Here is a 16,307-nt window from a genome sequence, read left to right on the forward strand (position 1 = left end):
TTTTAGCCATGGCTGGATGCCTAATTGTCAGAGAAGTTGCAGATGAGATTTTTTTTTTTTTAAGTATGAGTTGGACAAGATAGCTTCCAAAGTCCCAGGATTCTGTAATTGTGAAAAAAGATGATCTACAAGATTCTTCCACCTCTAATAGTCTAGATTCTTTTATTTTCTACTGCACATTTATGCTATATTAGAAAATAAGTTCTCTGAGGGATGGGACCACATCATCATCTTGTGTCCTCAATAACTTATTCATCTGCTTAGGTTAGGTGCTTCATGAAGGTACAGAATGAATGAATGAATGCCTTACTCGGGCAATCAGGAGTCCCAGGCTTCAAAAGGTTCTCACTGGGATACATCCTGTCAACTAGTTATCACCAATTAATAAACTCCTACCATGTGTTCATGAATACTTCTTTATCTGTCCTTTGTGAAAATTCAATTAGACCTCCACCCTTGTGTGAATCTGTGTCCCATCTTTCTATGTATTCCACTCACTCCAAACCAAAGTGTTTCCCATTGAGGTTCAAACTAGCAAGACAACAGCCAGCTTTCTAACATATTGAAACACTACAGAGCAGACTTAGGTAGGATGAGTAGAGTCTCTGGGTATTAACTCAATGAATGCTTTATTTACATTTGTGTGCTCTTTGTACTTTGTATACTTTTCATAAAGTTTTTCCACATTTCCCTTCCTTTAAAGATACTAATCTTAAAAGAAAACTTTAATTTTTTTTGTTATTCTGGAAAGAAAAAAATCACAGTTGTTTTATTTTCCCTTAGGAAAACCTTTTTTTTGTGATGGAATATCTCAATGGAGGAGACCTGATGTACCATATCCAAAACTGCCACAAGTTTGAACTTTCTAGGGCCACGTAAGTGCCTTCTGATGATTGGTATTTTCCTCATTGCCAGTGCTGCTAAATGTGTAGTGAGTGATCAAAGGGCACCAATTCAACCCAAGCATAATGGATTTTAAAAACTGTTCTCATCTAGGAAAACTTGAGTTCAAGTCCTACCTCTGCCTTATCTTGTCTGTGTAACATTTTCTTAGGATCGCAGATAATAAGACTGTTTTAAGACTATAATAATTGAAGGATGATTCCTGATTTGCATTGGTAAAGGGAATTTTGTCACTGGAGAGTGTCCTACACAAACACAGCCACAAGTCTGGTCTGAATTTTGGACCTTAGCTACATCTCAAACAACTTGCTGCACAGCTCAAACTGGATTCTCTTTGGTCATCATAAACTCAACACATCCCAAACCAGAACTCCTTATCTTCACGCCCTGCATCTAAGTCTCCTCCACATTTCCCCATTCCTTTGAGGATGGCATCCTATCCCTAGTTTATTATTTCCCCACTTTCCAGAGCCCAATTCTAGAACTTCCACTTCCTAATTCCACTTCAGGGGATGTGGCTGACAGGAAAACTTGTGGGGCTCCCATTGTGAATCTTTAGGTTTCGTTTTTCCTGGTCTTTAAATAAGACAACTAATTTCTGATCAAACCCTATCAGGGCTTGCAACCATGTTCATTTCTGCATAATTGGGACTTGTAGCCTATGACTAAATCAATCTGTTGAAGACTGGCATGACGGAAAGCACACCAGATTTGGAGACAAAAGCTCTGTGCTCAATTCCTCCTTCTCCAATGTCATTGAAACTCAGAGTTTAAAGAGATCTCAAAGTTCAACTATGCTAGCCAGGTTCTAAATAATAATCCTCCAGGGGCTGACTGAATACTTCTAAGTGAGGGAGGAACTCCCTACACTTTGAGGCAGATTTCTACTTTGGAACTGTTGTAACCATTGTATTGAGCCCCAAATTGCCTTTTTTTTTTTTTTTTGGCTTCCATCTGTTGCTATTAGTTCAGCCCTATGGGGCCAAGCAAAACAAGTCTCATCCTTCTTCCAGGAAGGATTCCAGCCCTTCAGATAGCATAGCTGATGTTCATGGGCTCCTGAGTCTTCTTTTTCTAATCTTTTCTCTTTTTTCTTATCCTAAAGATATCCAGCCTTCCTTTGGCATGGGCAGCAGTTCTTTCATCATCTTGGCTGTCTTCCTCTGAATATGCTTTAGTCTATCAAAGTTCCCCTTAAATGTGCATAGAAATCACCAGATGAAATAGTCAGATGAAGGCAAAACATCTTGGAACTAGTATCTATTATGGATATTTTGCTTCAAAATGCAGCCGGAGAACTCATTAGCTTGGTCTACTCTCACACCTTCTTCTCAGGCTGAGCAGGGAATCCTCTTACCTTCTAGACAGCAAACTCCTTGAGGGCAAGAACTATCTTTCACCTCCTTTTGAATCCATGGCAAGTAGCACAGTGCCTGGCACCTAGGGAATGCCTAATATATGGTCGTTAACGGATTCTAAATTTTTTCACACAAATGATTGGCTAGCTCTTCCTCCCCCTTCCTATATTAGTACAGTTGATTTTTCACACCCAGACATCGGATTTTATGAATATCATTTTTAAATTTCCTCTCATGGAATAATTCTAGCCTGCCCAGATCTTGCTGGTTCCTGATTCCTTTGTCAAACATGTTATCTAACTTTCTTCTAGCGTTGTACAACACGCAGATTTGAAAAGCGTGCCATCTATGGTTTCATGTATGTCCTGATGAAAATGTAGCACAAAGCCAACTCCTTTTGATACTCATTGAGAGGAAACTCCCTCCAGTATGAGATTTATCACTAATGATGACAGGTAGCCCTTCCACATCTAGACTTTCGCCATCTGGTTTGGCTATAGCATGGATTAGCATAAGAATTAAATGGGAATTGGCAGAGGGGTGGAGTTTTGCAGAAGCCACAGATAACATGCCAAGGCCAGCAGACTCCACAGAAAAAGTTTACTGAGAGGTACATAAAATATATGTATAGTATCATATAACATCAACATTTTATCTTTTAATGCCATAAATATGTACAATTTCTCTTTTTAGTTAAAATAAGTAAAAAAGTTAGTTTACAAAAATAATGCAAAAGGCAAAAAATTTTAAGCAGATTTTCCAGATTGTGGGGATGTGTAGTACCCCTAACCCTGGAGATGTGAAAGGGATAGCTGTATAATTAATTGATTAATGATAACTGATAGCAATATTAATAACATTAATAATCTTTGGATCCAGCTTTTTAACTGCCTGAGTCAAATTAATTGTAATATCATCTAGTCTACTTTTTTCCCTCTTGTCTAAAATGAAAGCAGCCTACCTTTCTTCCAGCTTTTCCATGAGGACTTTATTTTTGCTAACTGCTTTGCTGAAATGCTCTGTGTGTAGACATTCCTGAATCTTATTGACATTCAATGATTTTTCAGTTGTAGCTGACTCTTCATGGCCCCATTGGGGTTTTCTTGGCAAAGATGCTAGAGTGATTTGCTATTTTCTTCTCTAGCTCATTTGACAGATGAGGAAACTAAGACAAACAAGGTGAAGTGACTTCCCTGGGCAAACAGTGTGTCTGAGACCAGATTTGAACCAGATTTGAAGATGAGTCTTTCTGACTTCAGGCCCAGCACTCTAGCCACTACTCTGCCTTTTCTCTGATTTACCAGCCAAGTTATAGTCAGAAAAGGAAATAGGATTATTTCATCAAGTCATTTTGACCCCCCAGTGATCATTGTCTCCCTTTTCTAAATCCCTACAAGCCATACCTTTAAAAGATACTATTGGATTTTTCTAGGAGTCAAAGTCAAACACCCCAGAGTATAATTTGCACATTCCATCCTCTACTTTTTTTAAAAATCAGAAGATTTGACTATTACCAGTGCTGGAGCATCTTTTCCCATCCTCTGTAATCCTGCAGATATCATTGTTGGTGATGCAGAATCATATCTGATACTCTGAAAATGTAGTTTAATTCCAAGCCCAGTAACTTGAAATCATTAAGGGCAACTATGTAGCCATGTACTTCTAAGAAATGTTTAAAATATTAAAGATAATGCACTTGATATTTCTAGTCATACATGGTTATCTAAAACATCTGAAAATCTAATTTTTATAATTTAGATTTCCAAATTTTTCAGTAAAAATTATTTTTAATTTAAATTAAAATTTTTAATTTAAAACCACAAGAGGAAAAAAATCATGTGTGTCCTGCAGTTTAAAAGCAGCCTGAAAAAGCGGCTGTTTAAAATGCATCAGAAATAATTCCTGATTCTCAATATTTTCCCCAGGTTTTATGCTGCTGAAATCATTCTTGGTCTACAGTTCCTTCATTCGAAAGGTATCATCTACAGGTATGTTCTGTTTCTTGAAAATTAGTACTTTTTTCCTGTTTAATTCATCTGAATGTCACTGAAACAACTGGCTTATCAAAGAGGCAGCAGCCTGCCTTCATGGTTGGATATTCTGCCCCTACATCTTGTGTACATATATCAATACTTTACGAACAATGGTTTTCTCCATTTGGGAGCTCCGTTCATGTTACAGTCTTAGAGAGAAGCCTGAAACTTAAAGAGCATAAGAGATTTGGTCCATGACAATACAGTGAAGCAAGAATTGAACCTAGGTGTTCTTGGCTCCAAGTTTAGCACTTTCTCCACAGGGCCACCCTGCCTCTCAGACTTATGTATATATCCAGAAGAAATGGTACCACATTGCTGCCTTTTCCATCATTTTCTTCTCTCCTCACCCCTTTCTTTTTGGCCCTCTCTCATCTTGATTTTGGCTACTTCTTGTCATCTATTTATAGTAGAGATAATCTCCCTATTTTTAAATTCCATCGTTGCTTCTTTTTGTGCAAATCAATAAGGAGCCAAACATTAGAAGGTGAGAAGGTGAGGTAAAGGGAAAACATCACTGGAAGAGGAAGGCAGAATTGTATTAAAGCAAAGTATAATGATTGATATTCCTGGTGATGGTTTCCAAGTCAACAACAAAAAAAAAAGGTTTTTATATTCAAAGTGAAAGGAAAATCTGTAGCCTGCATTTTAGATACAGGCCTGCCAAGAACAATTTTTATTAAATTTGAGTATGCGTTTCTGCTAAGAATGAAACAGAACCAAAGACAGAAAAAACCTACCTCATGACTGAAAATTTCAAACACAAGCCATTTCAGAGTTACTGTTATATCTTTCCCAAACAGTAAACAAAACTCCACAAAGAAATAAAACGCTCTTCTGGTAAAGTTCGATTAACAGGTTGCTTCATCAAAAAAAAATAATAATAGTCATTTAACTTTTGGGGCACGCCCTTAGAGAATCATTTCCTGAAACCATTTAGTCCCTCTTTGATCCCTCTCTTGAAGGATACTTCTTTTCAACAGGTCCAAATTGAATTCAAGGGACACTTCCCCAGAAGTAATTAAGAATTCTTCCCTCCTTACTTTGATGATTCCTATCATTAAACTAGGTGGCACAATCGATAGAATGCCAGGTCTGAAGTCAGAAAGGCTTAACTTCCTAAGTTCAAATGTGGCCTCAGATACTTCCTAGCTGTGTGACCCTGGGCAAGTCACTTAATCCTGTTTGCCTCAGTTTCCTCTTTTGTAAAATGAGCTGGAGAAGGAATGGCAACAAAAATCTCATTAATGTGGAACAGATAAAAAATCCTATCCCTTGTACAGTTCCTGCCATAATTAGTTCATGGAAGAATCTTTTCCTGGGATTATCTGGAGAGAAGAGAGCAGGCATCCCTTGAGAATTGATAATTAAAGAAAAACTGATAAGATTTCTCTTCCAGATTTGTCCAAAGGCTTGAAGCAATTTAAAATATTCAATATTTCTAAAAATGTAGGGGAAAGTGAGAGGGAGAAGGGTTGATCTCCTAACACACATCAGTGTACTCTATTTAAGAAGCAGGGAGGTTTAGAATTAGTTTTAGAATGATTTCCATCAAGAGTAGCTAAAAAGAACTGTGGGTCCTTAAAGGAATCTAGTTTCAATAATTCAGGAGAAATACTTCTACGGAACATCTTTTTGACAATTAACTTTCAAACCTTTATAATGTTTGTGCCATATACTAGGGAATGTAGTAATTGCTAGAGATGGAAAAATATTGTAGTTCATGCATCCAAGGAGACTGTGTTCCACAATAGCTAGGAGTGGGAAGGAGAGGGGAATATGGAGATGTACTAAGTAGTATATGAAGTGTAAGGGAACAGAAGCCAAGGAGAGATGTGGAAGGAGAATCATTAGGGCTTGGCAAGTGGATAGATAGATAGATAGATAGATAGATAGATAGATAGATAGATAGATATAGATGAGAAAGAGAGAGAGAGAGAGAGAGAGAGAGAGAGAGAGAGAGAGAGATGACTGAGGTTTCAAGCCTGAATACCTGGGAAATTGTGGTATCTTCAACTGAAATAAGGAAAGGGGTTAGAGGAAGTTTAAGGGAGGAAATGAATAATTTTAGACATTGTAACAGCCATTTCTGAATTCCAAAGACAGTCACAAACCACACTCATAGAGAACTTTTCTAGGAATAATTATTGATGTTCAAACAAAAGATGAGTCCCTTTTATACTGATGTAGAACATGCTACCACACATCTGCGATCCCGCTAGGATCTGGTCAGTTCTACTAAGCCTGTTGACTGACCTTAATGATGCCAAGACATTGAGATAGGTGCTGTTTTATTCCCGGGGGGGGAAGGAGTTGGCACCCTTTGCCATCGATCCAAACAAGCTAAGGGAAACCCAGCATCAATCGTGAATAAACTATGTATGAATGAAGGCAGGGATTCGTATAATTCATTGGTAATCACATATGAATTGATTATTCTAGTAGTTTCTATCTTTATGGCATCCCAACTCCCTTCCCTCCAGGGAAAGTGCCTAGAGTTAGCAAAGTGCCACAGACAAGTTAAGTTTGTGGTGTTTCTGGGAAATCCAGATAGAAATGTCTGGAAGATGATCAGACACAGAGATGGAATACAAGACAGAACCTGGTGGTACTAGAGTCATCCTCCCTGAGATGATTATTGAGTTTCTGGGAACTAAGGAGATCCCCAAGAAAGAGAAAAAGAAAACAAGAATCATGCCTAGGACAGAGACTTGGGAGACCCCCATTATTCGAGGTCAGAAGGATATAATGAACCATAATAGACCCAAGACTCCTTTTATCTGGTGAGACTTGTAATGAGAGGACAAAGAGAGCACCTTGTCTCAGCAACTGAGAGAGGAAAAAATACCTGCTAGAAAGTGGAGTGCAGGGAACAGTGTTAGCAGTTTTGAAAGCTACAGTTGTACCAAAGAGGATGAAAAATGTTTTTAAAGTCATCAGATTCGGCCATCAAGATTGCTGATGACCTGATAGAGCAGTTTCGGCATCATGGTAGAGCAAGAGGTCAGTTTACCTAGAATTAAAAGGTAAAGGAACATCGTGAATTCCATGGGGTCAGGGACTGTTTTCACTTGTCCTTAAGCCTTTACTGACCTATCTCAGTGCTTGGCATATAGTGAGTATATGCTTAACAATATTACTGAATCAAATGAAATTGGATGAGTAGTAAGGAACAGACAGACTGGAGCTGATTAAAATACCAAGGAGACATAGGAATAAGGACAGACTCAAAGGAGGGTTTGTTCAAGTTAAATGAGACTGGAGACGATTTGTAAGCAGCAGGAAAGGATCTGGTAGATAGAAGTTAATATTGAAAAAGATAGGGAATAATAAATGGGACACATGCATGAAAGAAACAGTAAGGACAGAATCAAGAACACAAGTGTTGGGGATAGCTGGGTGGCTCATCAGATGGAGAGTCAGGAGGTCTTAGATTCAAATCTGTTCTCAGACACTTCCCAGCTGTGTGACCCTGGGCAAGTCACTTAACCCCCATTGCCTAGCCCTTACCACTCTTCTGCCTTGGAGCCAATACACAGTGATGATTCTAATGCAGAAGGAAAGGGTTAAAAAAAATTTTTTTAAGAACATATGTTGGGACTAACATTGGCAAAGAGAAACGTTCCATCCTCCTCTGAGGTCAGAGAAAAGAAAGCGAAGATGGTTATGTAAAGATGTAGAGTGTCTTTGAAATAAGGAAGAGAAATGATGAGGGACCTTACAATGAATGACATTGATCTTCTCATAAAGTAGGAAGTAGGGTCCTCTGCCAGGAGAAAAGGAATTGGAAATGGTCCTAGGGATTTCACAAAAGAAAAATGTATTGAACAGATTGCCACAGTGTCACTGTGGTAACTGATCTTTGACAATGATAAATAAATGAGACAAAAGTTCTTTGGATGTAGATTATGAAGCTGTCCTGATGGGATGCTTCATAATCATAATATATGATTCATAATTATAATATAATATACATAATATATAATATAATACAAATAATAATTCATAATATAGCTTCACCAACTTAAAAAAAAAACACCCACTGAAACAATATTTGTGAAGATCATCTAACTATAGACTGAAAAACAGAAGTAAAATGACTTTTCTAAGGTCACAGAGGATCCATTAGAGAAAGAATTAAACTAGAACATAGAGGATCATAACTCCCAGTTCACCATATCATACTGCAATTGTTGTATTCCGTTTTGGTTGTCACATGGAATCTTTATATTTCAATTGATGGGGGTAGGTATGTATATATAAATTGCCTAATATATGCATCACACATACATTAGGCAATTTTTTATGTGTGGTATCTTAAAATTCATGAGTGCATTATATAATATGTTTTGGAAGATTTAGTAGCTGCTGAAAGCTAATTAAGTTGGCAGGTAAATAATTTAGTGGCGATATTGTATCTGAGGTTGGTGGAGAAAATGACTTGTTAAGAAATTAGTTTCCTAAGTCTATTCTGACTCATCTAATCTGTTTTGGTTTTAGTCGTAGAGAAAGCAAGGGCTTCGCTTCTCTTGACTATTCTCAATTCTTAAAGCACAAAATAAAAGTTAAATAGTGCCGAGGGAGTATTCACAGAATGTAAGAATGAAAATCATAGATTTAAAGATAAGAGTCTTTATAGATCTTCTTTTCCAACTCCTACCTAAATCATGAACTCTGCTTACAACATTCTCAAGAAATAGTCGGCCAAGGGCAGCTAGGTAGCTCAGTGGATAGAGAACCAACCCTAGAAATGGGGGAGCCTGAATTCAAATCCGACCTCCAACACCTTCCAAGCTATGTGACCCTGGGCAAGTCACTTAACCCCAAATACCTAGCCTTTACCACTCTTCTTCTGCCTAGTAACAATTCTAAGACAGAGGGTAAAAGCGAGTTAATTTTTTTAAAAAAAGAAATGGTCAACTGTCCTCTGCTTGACTGTTTCATGTGGTCAGAAACATTACGACAAAGTAATACATTTCCCTTTGGAGGATTTCTAATGGTGAGGAAATTTTTCTATATGTTGAGCTAAAATCCACCTTATTAAAACTCCTACCCATTTCAGTTAGTTCTATAACCTGGGGTCCTACACTTGGAGCATTCAGGGAGGACTAGTATCTCTGGTGTGGGGCTTGCTGAGCCCTTTTCAGGGCTGAGTATCCAAGCTTTAATGTCCACCTTTTAAACCCAACTCTCACCTGTGGCTCCAAGAACTTATATCATGCATGGCATGGAAGCCTCATTCAGGCAAAACCATCTAGGCAGAGGGGTTAGACCAGCTTGAGAGCAAATGACAAGCCTCAAAACGATCCATGACTCAGGGGGGTGTCTAGCCTAATCATATGAAGACTTCCCAGTGGAAAGGGAAGATGAGAACAATTTATTCCAACTGCCATGAAGGTAGTGGTAGAAGCAGGTACTTTGGAGCACTTAGAGCTGCATCAGACATCGAAGACGCCAAAGTCATCTACTGCATCCTGTGCCATCCCCGATCAACCTGACTTTCATCTTGCCACTGAGTCTTTGAAAAGAGAGAGGGAGGCTGATGATTTTGTGCAACCCTGCACTTCAATCCAGTTCACAGGCAAGACGTCACCCATGATGTCATCAGTCCTCTTTGAAAATCAAGGACAAACAACAAAAATAACTCTGGAGCCCAGGCAGAACATTTTTAATACTTATCCCCATAATACTTTTTTTAGCTATTCGAAAATTGCTATCACATCACCCTCTTAACAAAAAATATTTAAAGCTGCCTTACCATCTTGGTTTACCTTCCTCTGGATGAGATCCAACTTGTAAAAGTATTTTTCTAAAAGAAGGCACTACAAAATAGGAACCAGTTTTCCAAATAGTGTCTAGCCTTCTTGTTATAGGTGCCAGACTTCTAAATAAGCTAATAGAAGATCTCCCCTAAAGTCCTACTTTAATGACTCATCATGGTGTGAAGACTACCTAGAGCTCGCAAAAGTTGTGTTAGGGAAGCATGAGCTCTGGCAGGTTCTAAACTTGTGTCTGGCTTTTAAAAATCAGCTTAAGTACATATAGGCTTATATCAGCAGGGGGGGTCATTAGGTTTGGCTATGATTTGCCATGGCATTTGGTCATGGCAACCCATGAAACAAAGAAAAATATCTGGTGATCTCATTCCATCTCTTTAATAACAATGGCAGAATGGATGAAAGGGGGAGTAGAAGGTACTAACAATCACCGTGTTTTAGGGAGTTTATTAACATTAACAATTCTTGATACTCTAAATATGAAACCTTTGACCAGGGGCCAGAGAATCAAAATATTACTAGAAGATCTGAGTCGTAACAATCAATATTCCTGATATAAATGAGACCACAAGACAAAAGGGAATTGCAACTAAATTTTATAGGATGACTCGTGAATTCTTACTGGTTATAGTTGGTGGAAATGGTCTTTCTCAGATAACCAAAGATAACTATAAACATAAGACATCCTGCCTTACTAATGATCAGAATAAGCTAAAATATCACCATGAAGATAATTACATTGCATGTAAACATCTTTTACAGAAGATAAAGAAATATATTTTAAAACTCTCTTCCAATAAGAGATTTCCTAAATGTATGTCAAAACATACAAGAATCCTTAAAAGATTGGTTTTTAAAATTTTTAGTCACCCTTTGATTATCAGTATCCAGTGAGGCATAAAATGGTGAAACTAACTTACCAAAAGTGGACAAGAGGAACGTTCATCACAGAGTCCAAATGAAAGAATTCTCTATAGAAAATGAGGTTCTCCGGATTCTGTTATTTTGGGGCACTCTATTGTCTACAGTAAGCCCCTCCTTGAACTGCATTGTGGAGCCTTCTAAAGAATCTCCAATCACTCAAAAGAATTAAAGTTAACCATACACAGATGAAATCCAAGTGGCTGAGAAATGCTTGGCGTCCAAACTACAATGTGCAGTTGGGTGTGTAGTCCAAAGAGCTGGTCCATACCTTGGACAGATATTATAATATGGACAGTGAATGAGACCCAGAACTGAATGGGAGAGAGTGGACTAGATGGTATTTGTAAAATGGTGAAACACTTTGAATGACCTCAAGATTCTTCCTGAAACAAAAACCTATCTTCTTCATATTCTTCCCCTGAAGTTGTATCAGATCATGTCATACCTCCATCTCAGAACAAAACTACGGGTTACCCAAAGCACAACAGAGAGATACATGATGGGTATAAATGGACTACTGTAGCACATTAACCAATGAAGGATGATGCATAAAAGAGATTTATAACTGGAAAAGATGGTGAGCTGGTCACAAAGCAAAGGTAAAAGAGTCACGGAACATCTGTGCCCCATTGATCAACACAATCATGTCAGGAGACCTTTGGGCAAAGCTTCCATACACTGGATGAACTTTCCATAGAAGAGACACAGAAAGACACGGACAAGAGTTGGTACAGGATGAAAACATGTATTTATTGCACGTTGTACCATTGAAGTGAGTACTCATGTTACTGAAATTATAGATTCCCCTTCAAAGTGCCAGAGAGGACCTTATAAGATGTTTAGTTACATGTAACACTTCTCGTTCATTTTGGGGTCTATTTCCAAAGAATCTGAACTACCTCTGCTACTACTGAACTGAAACACCACCATCATCCTTATTTCCAGATCATCCTTATTATCAGTTCTAATTTTCTTGGACCTCATTGCAGTTTGACATTGATGAACACTTCCTTTTACAAGATATACTTTCTTCCCTTGACTTCTGAGATTGATTTCAGTCCTCTTTCTGTTTTTTGTCTCCTTCACTGGCTGTTAAATAATGTGTTCTTGGGATACCTACACACTATATGTGTGTACATACATATATCATACATACATTTATCAGGGCTACCAAAATAAATGTGGGTGTCATCTATATAAAAGGTGACAGAGAAAATCATATGTACATAAGGTGTTTGGGGGGTTATTCTCTTTCTCACCTACCCTTTGATCTTTTCATTTCCCCCCAAGCTTTAGCTATTACCTTTATAGAGATGACATCCACATTTATTCTGATAATTCCAATTTCTCAGCTGAGTTTCAGAGCTCTATTTCATCACACTCTCTTTATCTTGACCAGAATTTCCTACTAGTACTTCAAACTCAGTACCCTGGATCCAAGCAACTTATTTTCACAGACTAAACAGTTTATCATTCTCTCCTATTTGTTTCCCAACATTTAGCATCAATTGATCTCTAAAAGGATTGATTTATAGTCTAAACATTCCAGTGAAGTGAAAAAACAGACAAAACAATACACATCCTGGCTAAAGAGAAAAGGAGGCTAAAAGGGCAGGGGGGTGCAAGAAGAATATTACTTATCTCGTGACTAAGGCAGGAAAGGTTTGCAAATACCTCCCCTGATTATTAAAAAGAAAAGTCATTAGAGGTTGGTCCATAACCTGAAAGTTATTGCAAATCTTAACTCTCTTGAGTTTCTCTCTAAACTCTAAAGTATGCTACATGAATTCATTAGACACATTAACATTCATCCCAAGTTTTTGTTCGATACTTCATCTATTATGAGATGGATCAGCAGGCAAATATGAAGGGACTGGAAAAAATACTTCCAATACATTCTGCCCCTTAGTTGCACCTAATCCCATTAGACAAGTTACAGTAGGATTAGTCAAAGCCATACCTGGCTCTACAGGGGCACAGAAGAAGAGAGTCTTCAGAGTACAATCTTGAGAGCCTCTAAGTCAGTTCATGAACTAAGGACCACATGCTTTATTCCTTTAATAGCTGCCATATTCCACATTATCTTTCCTGATCAACTGATACCACTTTCATTTTTTTTTTCATATACGATGCCTGAATTCGACAAGAAAGTGTTGGTCATGCATTCTTTTAATCCCTGTCAATATGTCTTTAAAATGTGATTTGTTGTAACATCACTTTTTTTCTGGTTCCACTTGGCTCTGTGGACAATGGCAGTTAGATGGTACAGTAAATAGAGCACTGGGCTGGAATCAGAAATACCCGAGTTCAAATCCCTTCTTAGACACTTACTTGCTATGTAATTCCGGACAATTCACTTAACCTGTTCATCTGAGTTTCCTGATTTATGAAAATGGAGATAATAATCAAGTTTGTTGTGAGGTTTGAGATAATATATAAAGCTCTTAGCACAATGTATGACACATAGTAGGATTATATATTAATTATTATTACTATCATTATTTCCATCACTGCCAACAATAGAGTTGTGTGGCTCAGCAATTGAATGTATTCTTTATGGGGGGGGAAGGGTCCCCTATATCTTTATGCATTTGAACTTATTGTGTAAAGGGAAGAGGTTGCTTTTCCTGTTGGATCAGAGTCAAAGAATTACAGGCTGACTTTTATCAAAGCATAAGACCTCTTTATCCTGAGTAAAGTTTGAGTTTTATAAAATAGAAACATTGATTTAGAACTAAAAGCCATCTTTGAGGTCATCTAATCCAACTCCCTCTTTCTTTGGTCATTTTCTGCACTAAAACTGAAGTCTTCAAAAAGGGACAAGAGCTAAGGCTGTGGTCAGCCAGATTAGAGCTTTCTTTTCAAAGGAGGGAGAATAAAGAAAAGTAAGCAAAGTCTTTTCACAACTTTGTGAAATCAGATTCCTGATTTTCCTCAATGATCCCATTCATCCACCTGAAGCTGATTTAATATTCAGAGATCTCCTTCAGAATGTAGGTAGTAAGTAGTCTGGTAAGCAGACTGCTAATATTCCCCTCTTACATGATGGCTTGGTGACTTGTCATGAACATTTTTAAAATAAAATAAAATAAACTTTCAATGCCAAACTTATCTTTTAATTCAGGGAGTCTGAATAGAAATGTCTACAAATCACAGACAAATGATAAAAGTAACTATAGTCTAATTGCGCCCAAACATATCAAAAGCTCTAAAGTTTATAAGCATTACAGGATGTTCATCTCTTTCCCTGCTAATATAAATATCAGCAAGTACCCAATTGGTTTTCAGATATGGCAAAATATATTATCTAACCTTTTTACCCATTAAATTCTCACTAAATTTGCAGTTCTTTTCTTATCTTCCTAAACTTCCAGCCACAGATTTTGATCTCTTGTAGAACATGCTATATGATCATCATACCATACTCCAGATCAAATATTAATTAGCCAAATTAACAATAGCAAAAGTAAAACAATATGTTGGATCCATTAATACAGAATGGATAGTTAAGTTTAAACATATCAAAGCAACTCAATCAATAGCTCACTTGCAGAACTTGTACTGGTCAAGTTGTGGGAGTCTACATCAATCGTTTCAATATTGAAGTTTCCTTTTTTATAACCCTTACCTTCTGTGTTAGAATCAATTCTAAGTATTGGTTCCAAGGCAAAAATGCAGTTACTGGCAATTAAAGTTGAGAGACTTGCCCAGGTACACACAGCCAGGAAGTGTCTGAGGCCAGATTTTTGAACCCAGGACCTCAGGTTTCCAGGTCTGACTCTCTATCCACTAAGACAGCTAATTATCCTTCACTTTAAGTTTCTAGGAAAGAATTCACATATTTCAGATTTCAAGCCGCAATGTAGGTGTTTTCTTCCAGACAACAATATCAACAAAAATTGACAGAGTGTATATGAGCATTGGTTTTTATAAATTCAATTCCACCCCAGTTTTTCCATTTTGATTACATTTTAAATATCCCCTGTCCTCATGAGCTGCATTGTTTCTAAGATGACTTCAGTTCTGTGCTCTTGTCTTGGACACTCAATGGTGATGCTGTAAACTCAGCTTTTCAAACAATTTGTCAGAAAATGTAAATGAATTTTGAAGCAAATCAGCTCTTAATTAATCAACTATTAAATTATCCTCCTTCCATGTGAGAAACTTAGATATCAAATTTTATAATCCAAAAGTTAATTTCCTTTTTCTTATATTTAGATGAGCTCTGAATTTCAGTTCAAATAGATAGTCATGCTTCTTCCTACTTTTTTTAAAGCACACTAAGTTTTAATGGAAACTTCCCCACCCCACCCCCATTTCAAATCAAAATCTTGACATTCTTTCTAACTTACTAAACTCTCTTTTACTTTCCAGCTTAGGAAAAACCTTCCTAACTCTAACACATCAAGCTGGTATGCACACATTTAAACATCAGACATTCAAGACCACAAAAATGTCCACAAATAATCATTCAGAGCAATTATTCCCAAAACTTATTTCCCAAAAGGAGATTCCTGTAATTTTTCTAATCTATCTTGGGATTCCAGAATCTAAATTCCAAAGCCTAACATTAAGTTTAAAAATCATTACAGGGGGAAAGTTAGGTGGCTCAGAAGATTGAGAGCCAGACCTGGAACCAGGAGGTCCTATGTTCAAATCTGGCCTCAAACACTAAGTCAATTAACTCTAATTGCCTAGCCCTTACTATTCTTTTGGCTTGGAACTATACTTAATATTAATTCTAAGACAGAAGGTAAGAGTTACAAAAAATCATTACAAGCCTGCCCGTATCTCAAGGAGCAGGACAAAAAAATAAAAAGGACAATTACAATTTTTGCCGATATTGTAGCTCAGAGGAGAGAAGACTCTTCACATTTAATATATCTCACTCAGACCTCACCACCTTTCCTGTGAATTAGGGACCACAGAGTAGAGACAAGGAAAATGAGGACCTCCGTAGACCGTGTTCACATAGTTGACAAGCAACAGATTCAGGACCTGAACACAAATCTTTCCAGAGTCCAAGTCCAGTTCTTCTATCCATATTTTTAGTTCAAATTCTGCTGATCACTGAACATAAAGGCAAATAGAAGAAGATTCTAAGATTATTATGTGGTTAACAGATGAGAAGGAGGCTCCCCTGTGTATCAGTTCTAATGACCGAAACTTATCTTAAAAACTGAAGTGGAGACTTAAAGCTTCTAGACCTAATGCTCTGTTCTTTTTCTCTTACCTTGGTGATTTTTTTAAAGGCTTTTGCATACTACTAAGATTCTAAATTCTCCCAGGCCACCCGTTATGAACAAGAATTA

General features: G+C 37.4%; 1 protein-coding gene across 2 annotated transcripts in view; it reads left to right on the forward strand.

The window, feature by feature from the left end:
* PRKCQ (protein kinase C theta) overlaps positions 1 to 16,307 on the forward strand; it is a 135,279-nt gene that overhangs the window by 77,300 nt on the left and 41,672 nt on the right. For both annotated transcript variants that reach the window (XM_044678354.1, XM_044678355.1), the window contains exons 12-13: positions 784 to 875; positions 4,187 to 4,249. In XM_044678354.1, coding sequence (XP_044534289.1) covers positions 784 to 875; positions 4,187 to 4,249 — 155 coding nt within the window. The remainder of the gene's footprint in view (positions 1 to 783; positions 876 to 4,186; positions 4,250 to 16,307) is intronic.

Source organism: Gracilinanus agilis, chromosome 5 (genome assembly GCF_016433145.1).
Source record: "Gracilinanus agilis isolate LMUSP501 chromosome 5, AgileGrace, whole genome shotgun sequence".
Taxonomy (NCBI): domain Eukaryota; kingdom Metazoa; phylum Chordata; class Mammalia; order Didelphimorphia; family Didelphidae; genus Gracilinanus; species Gracilinanus agilis.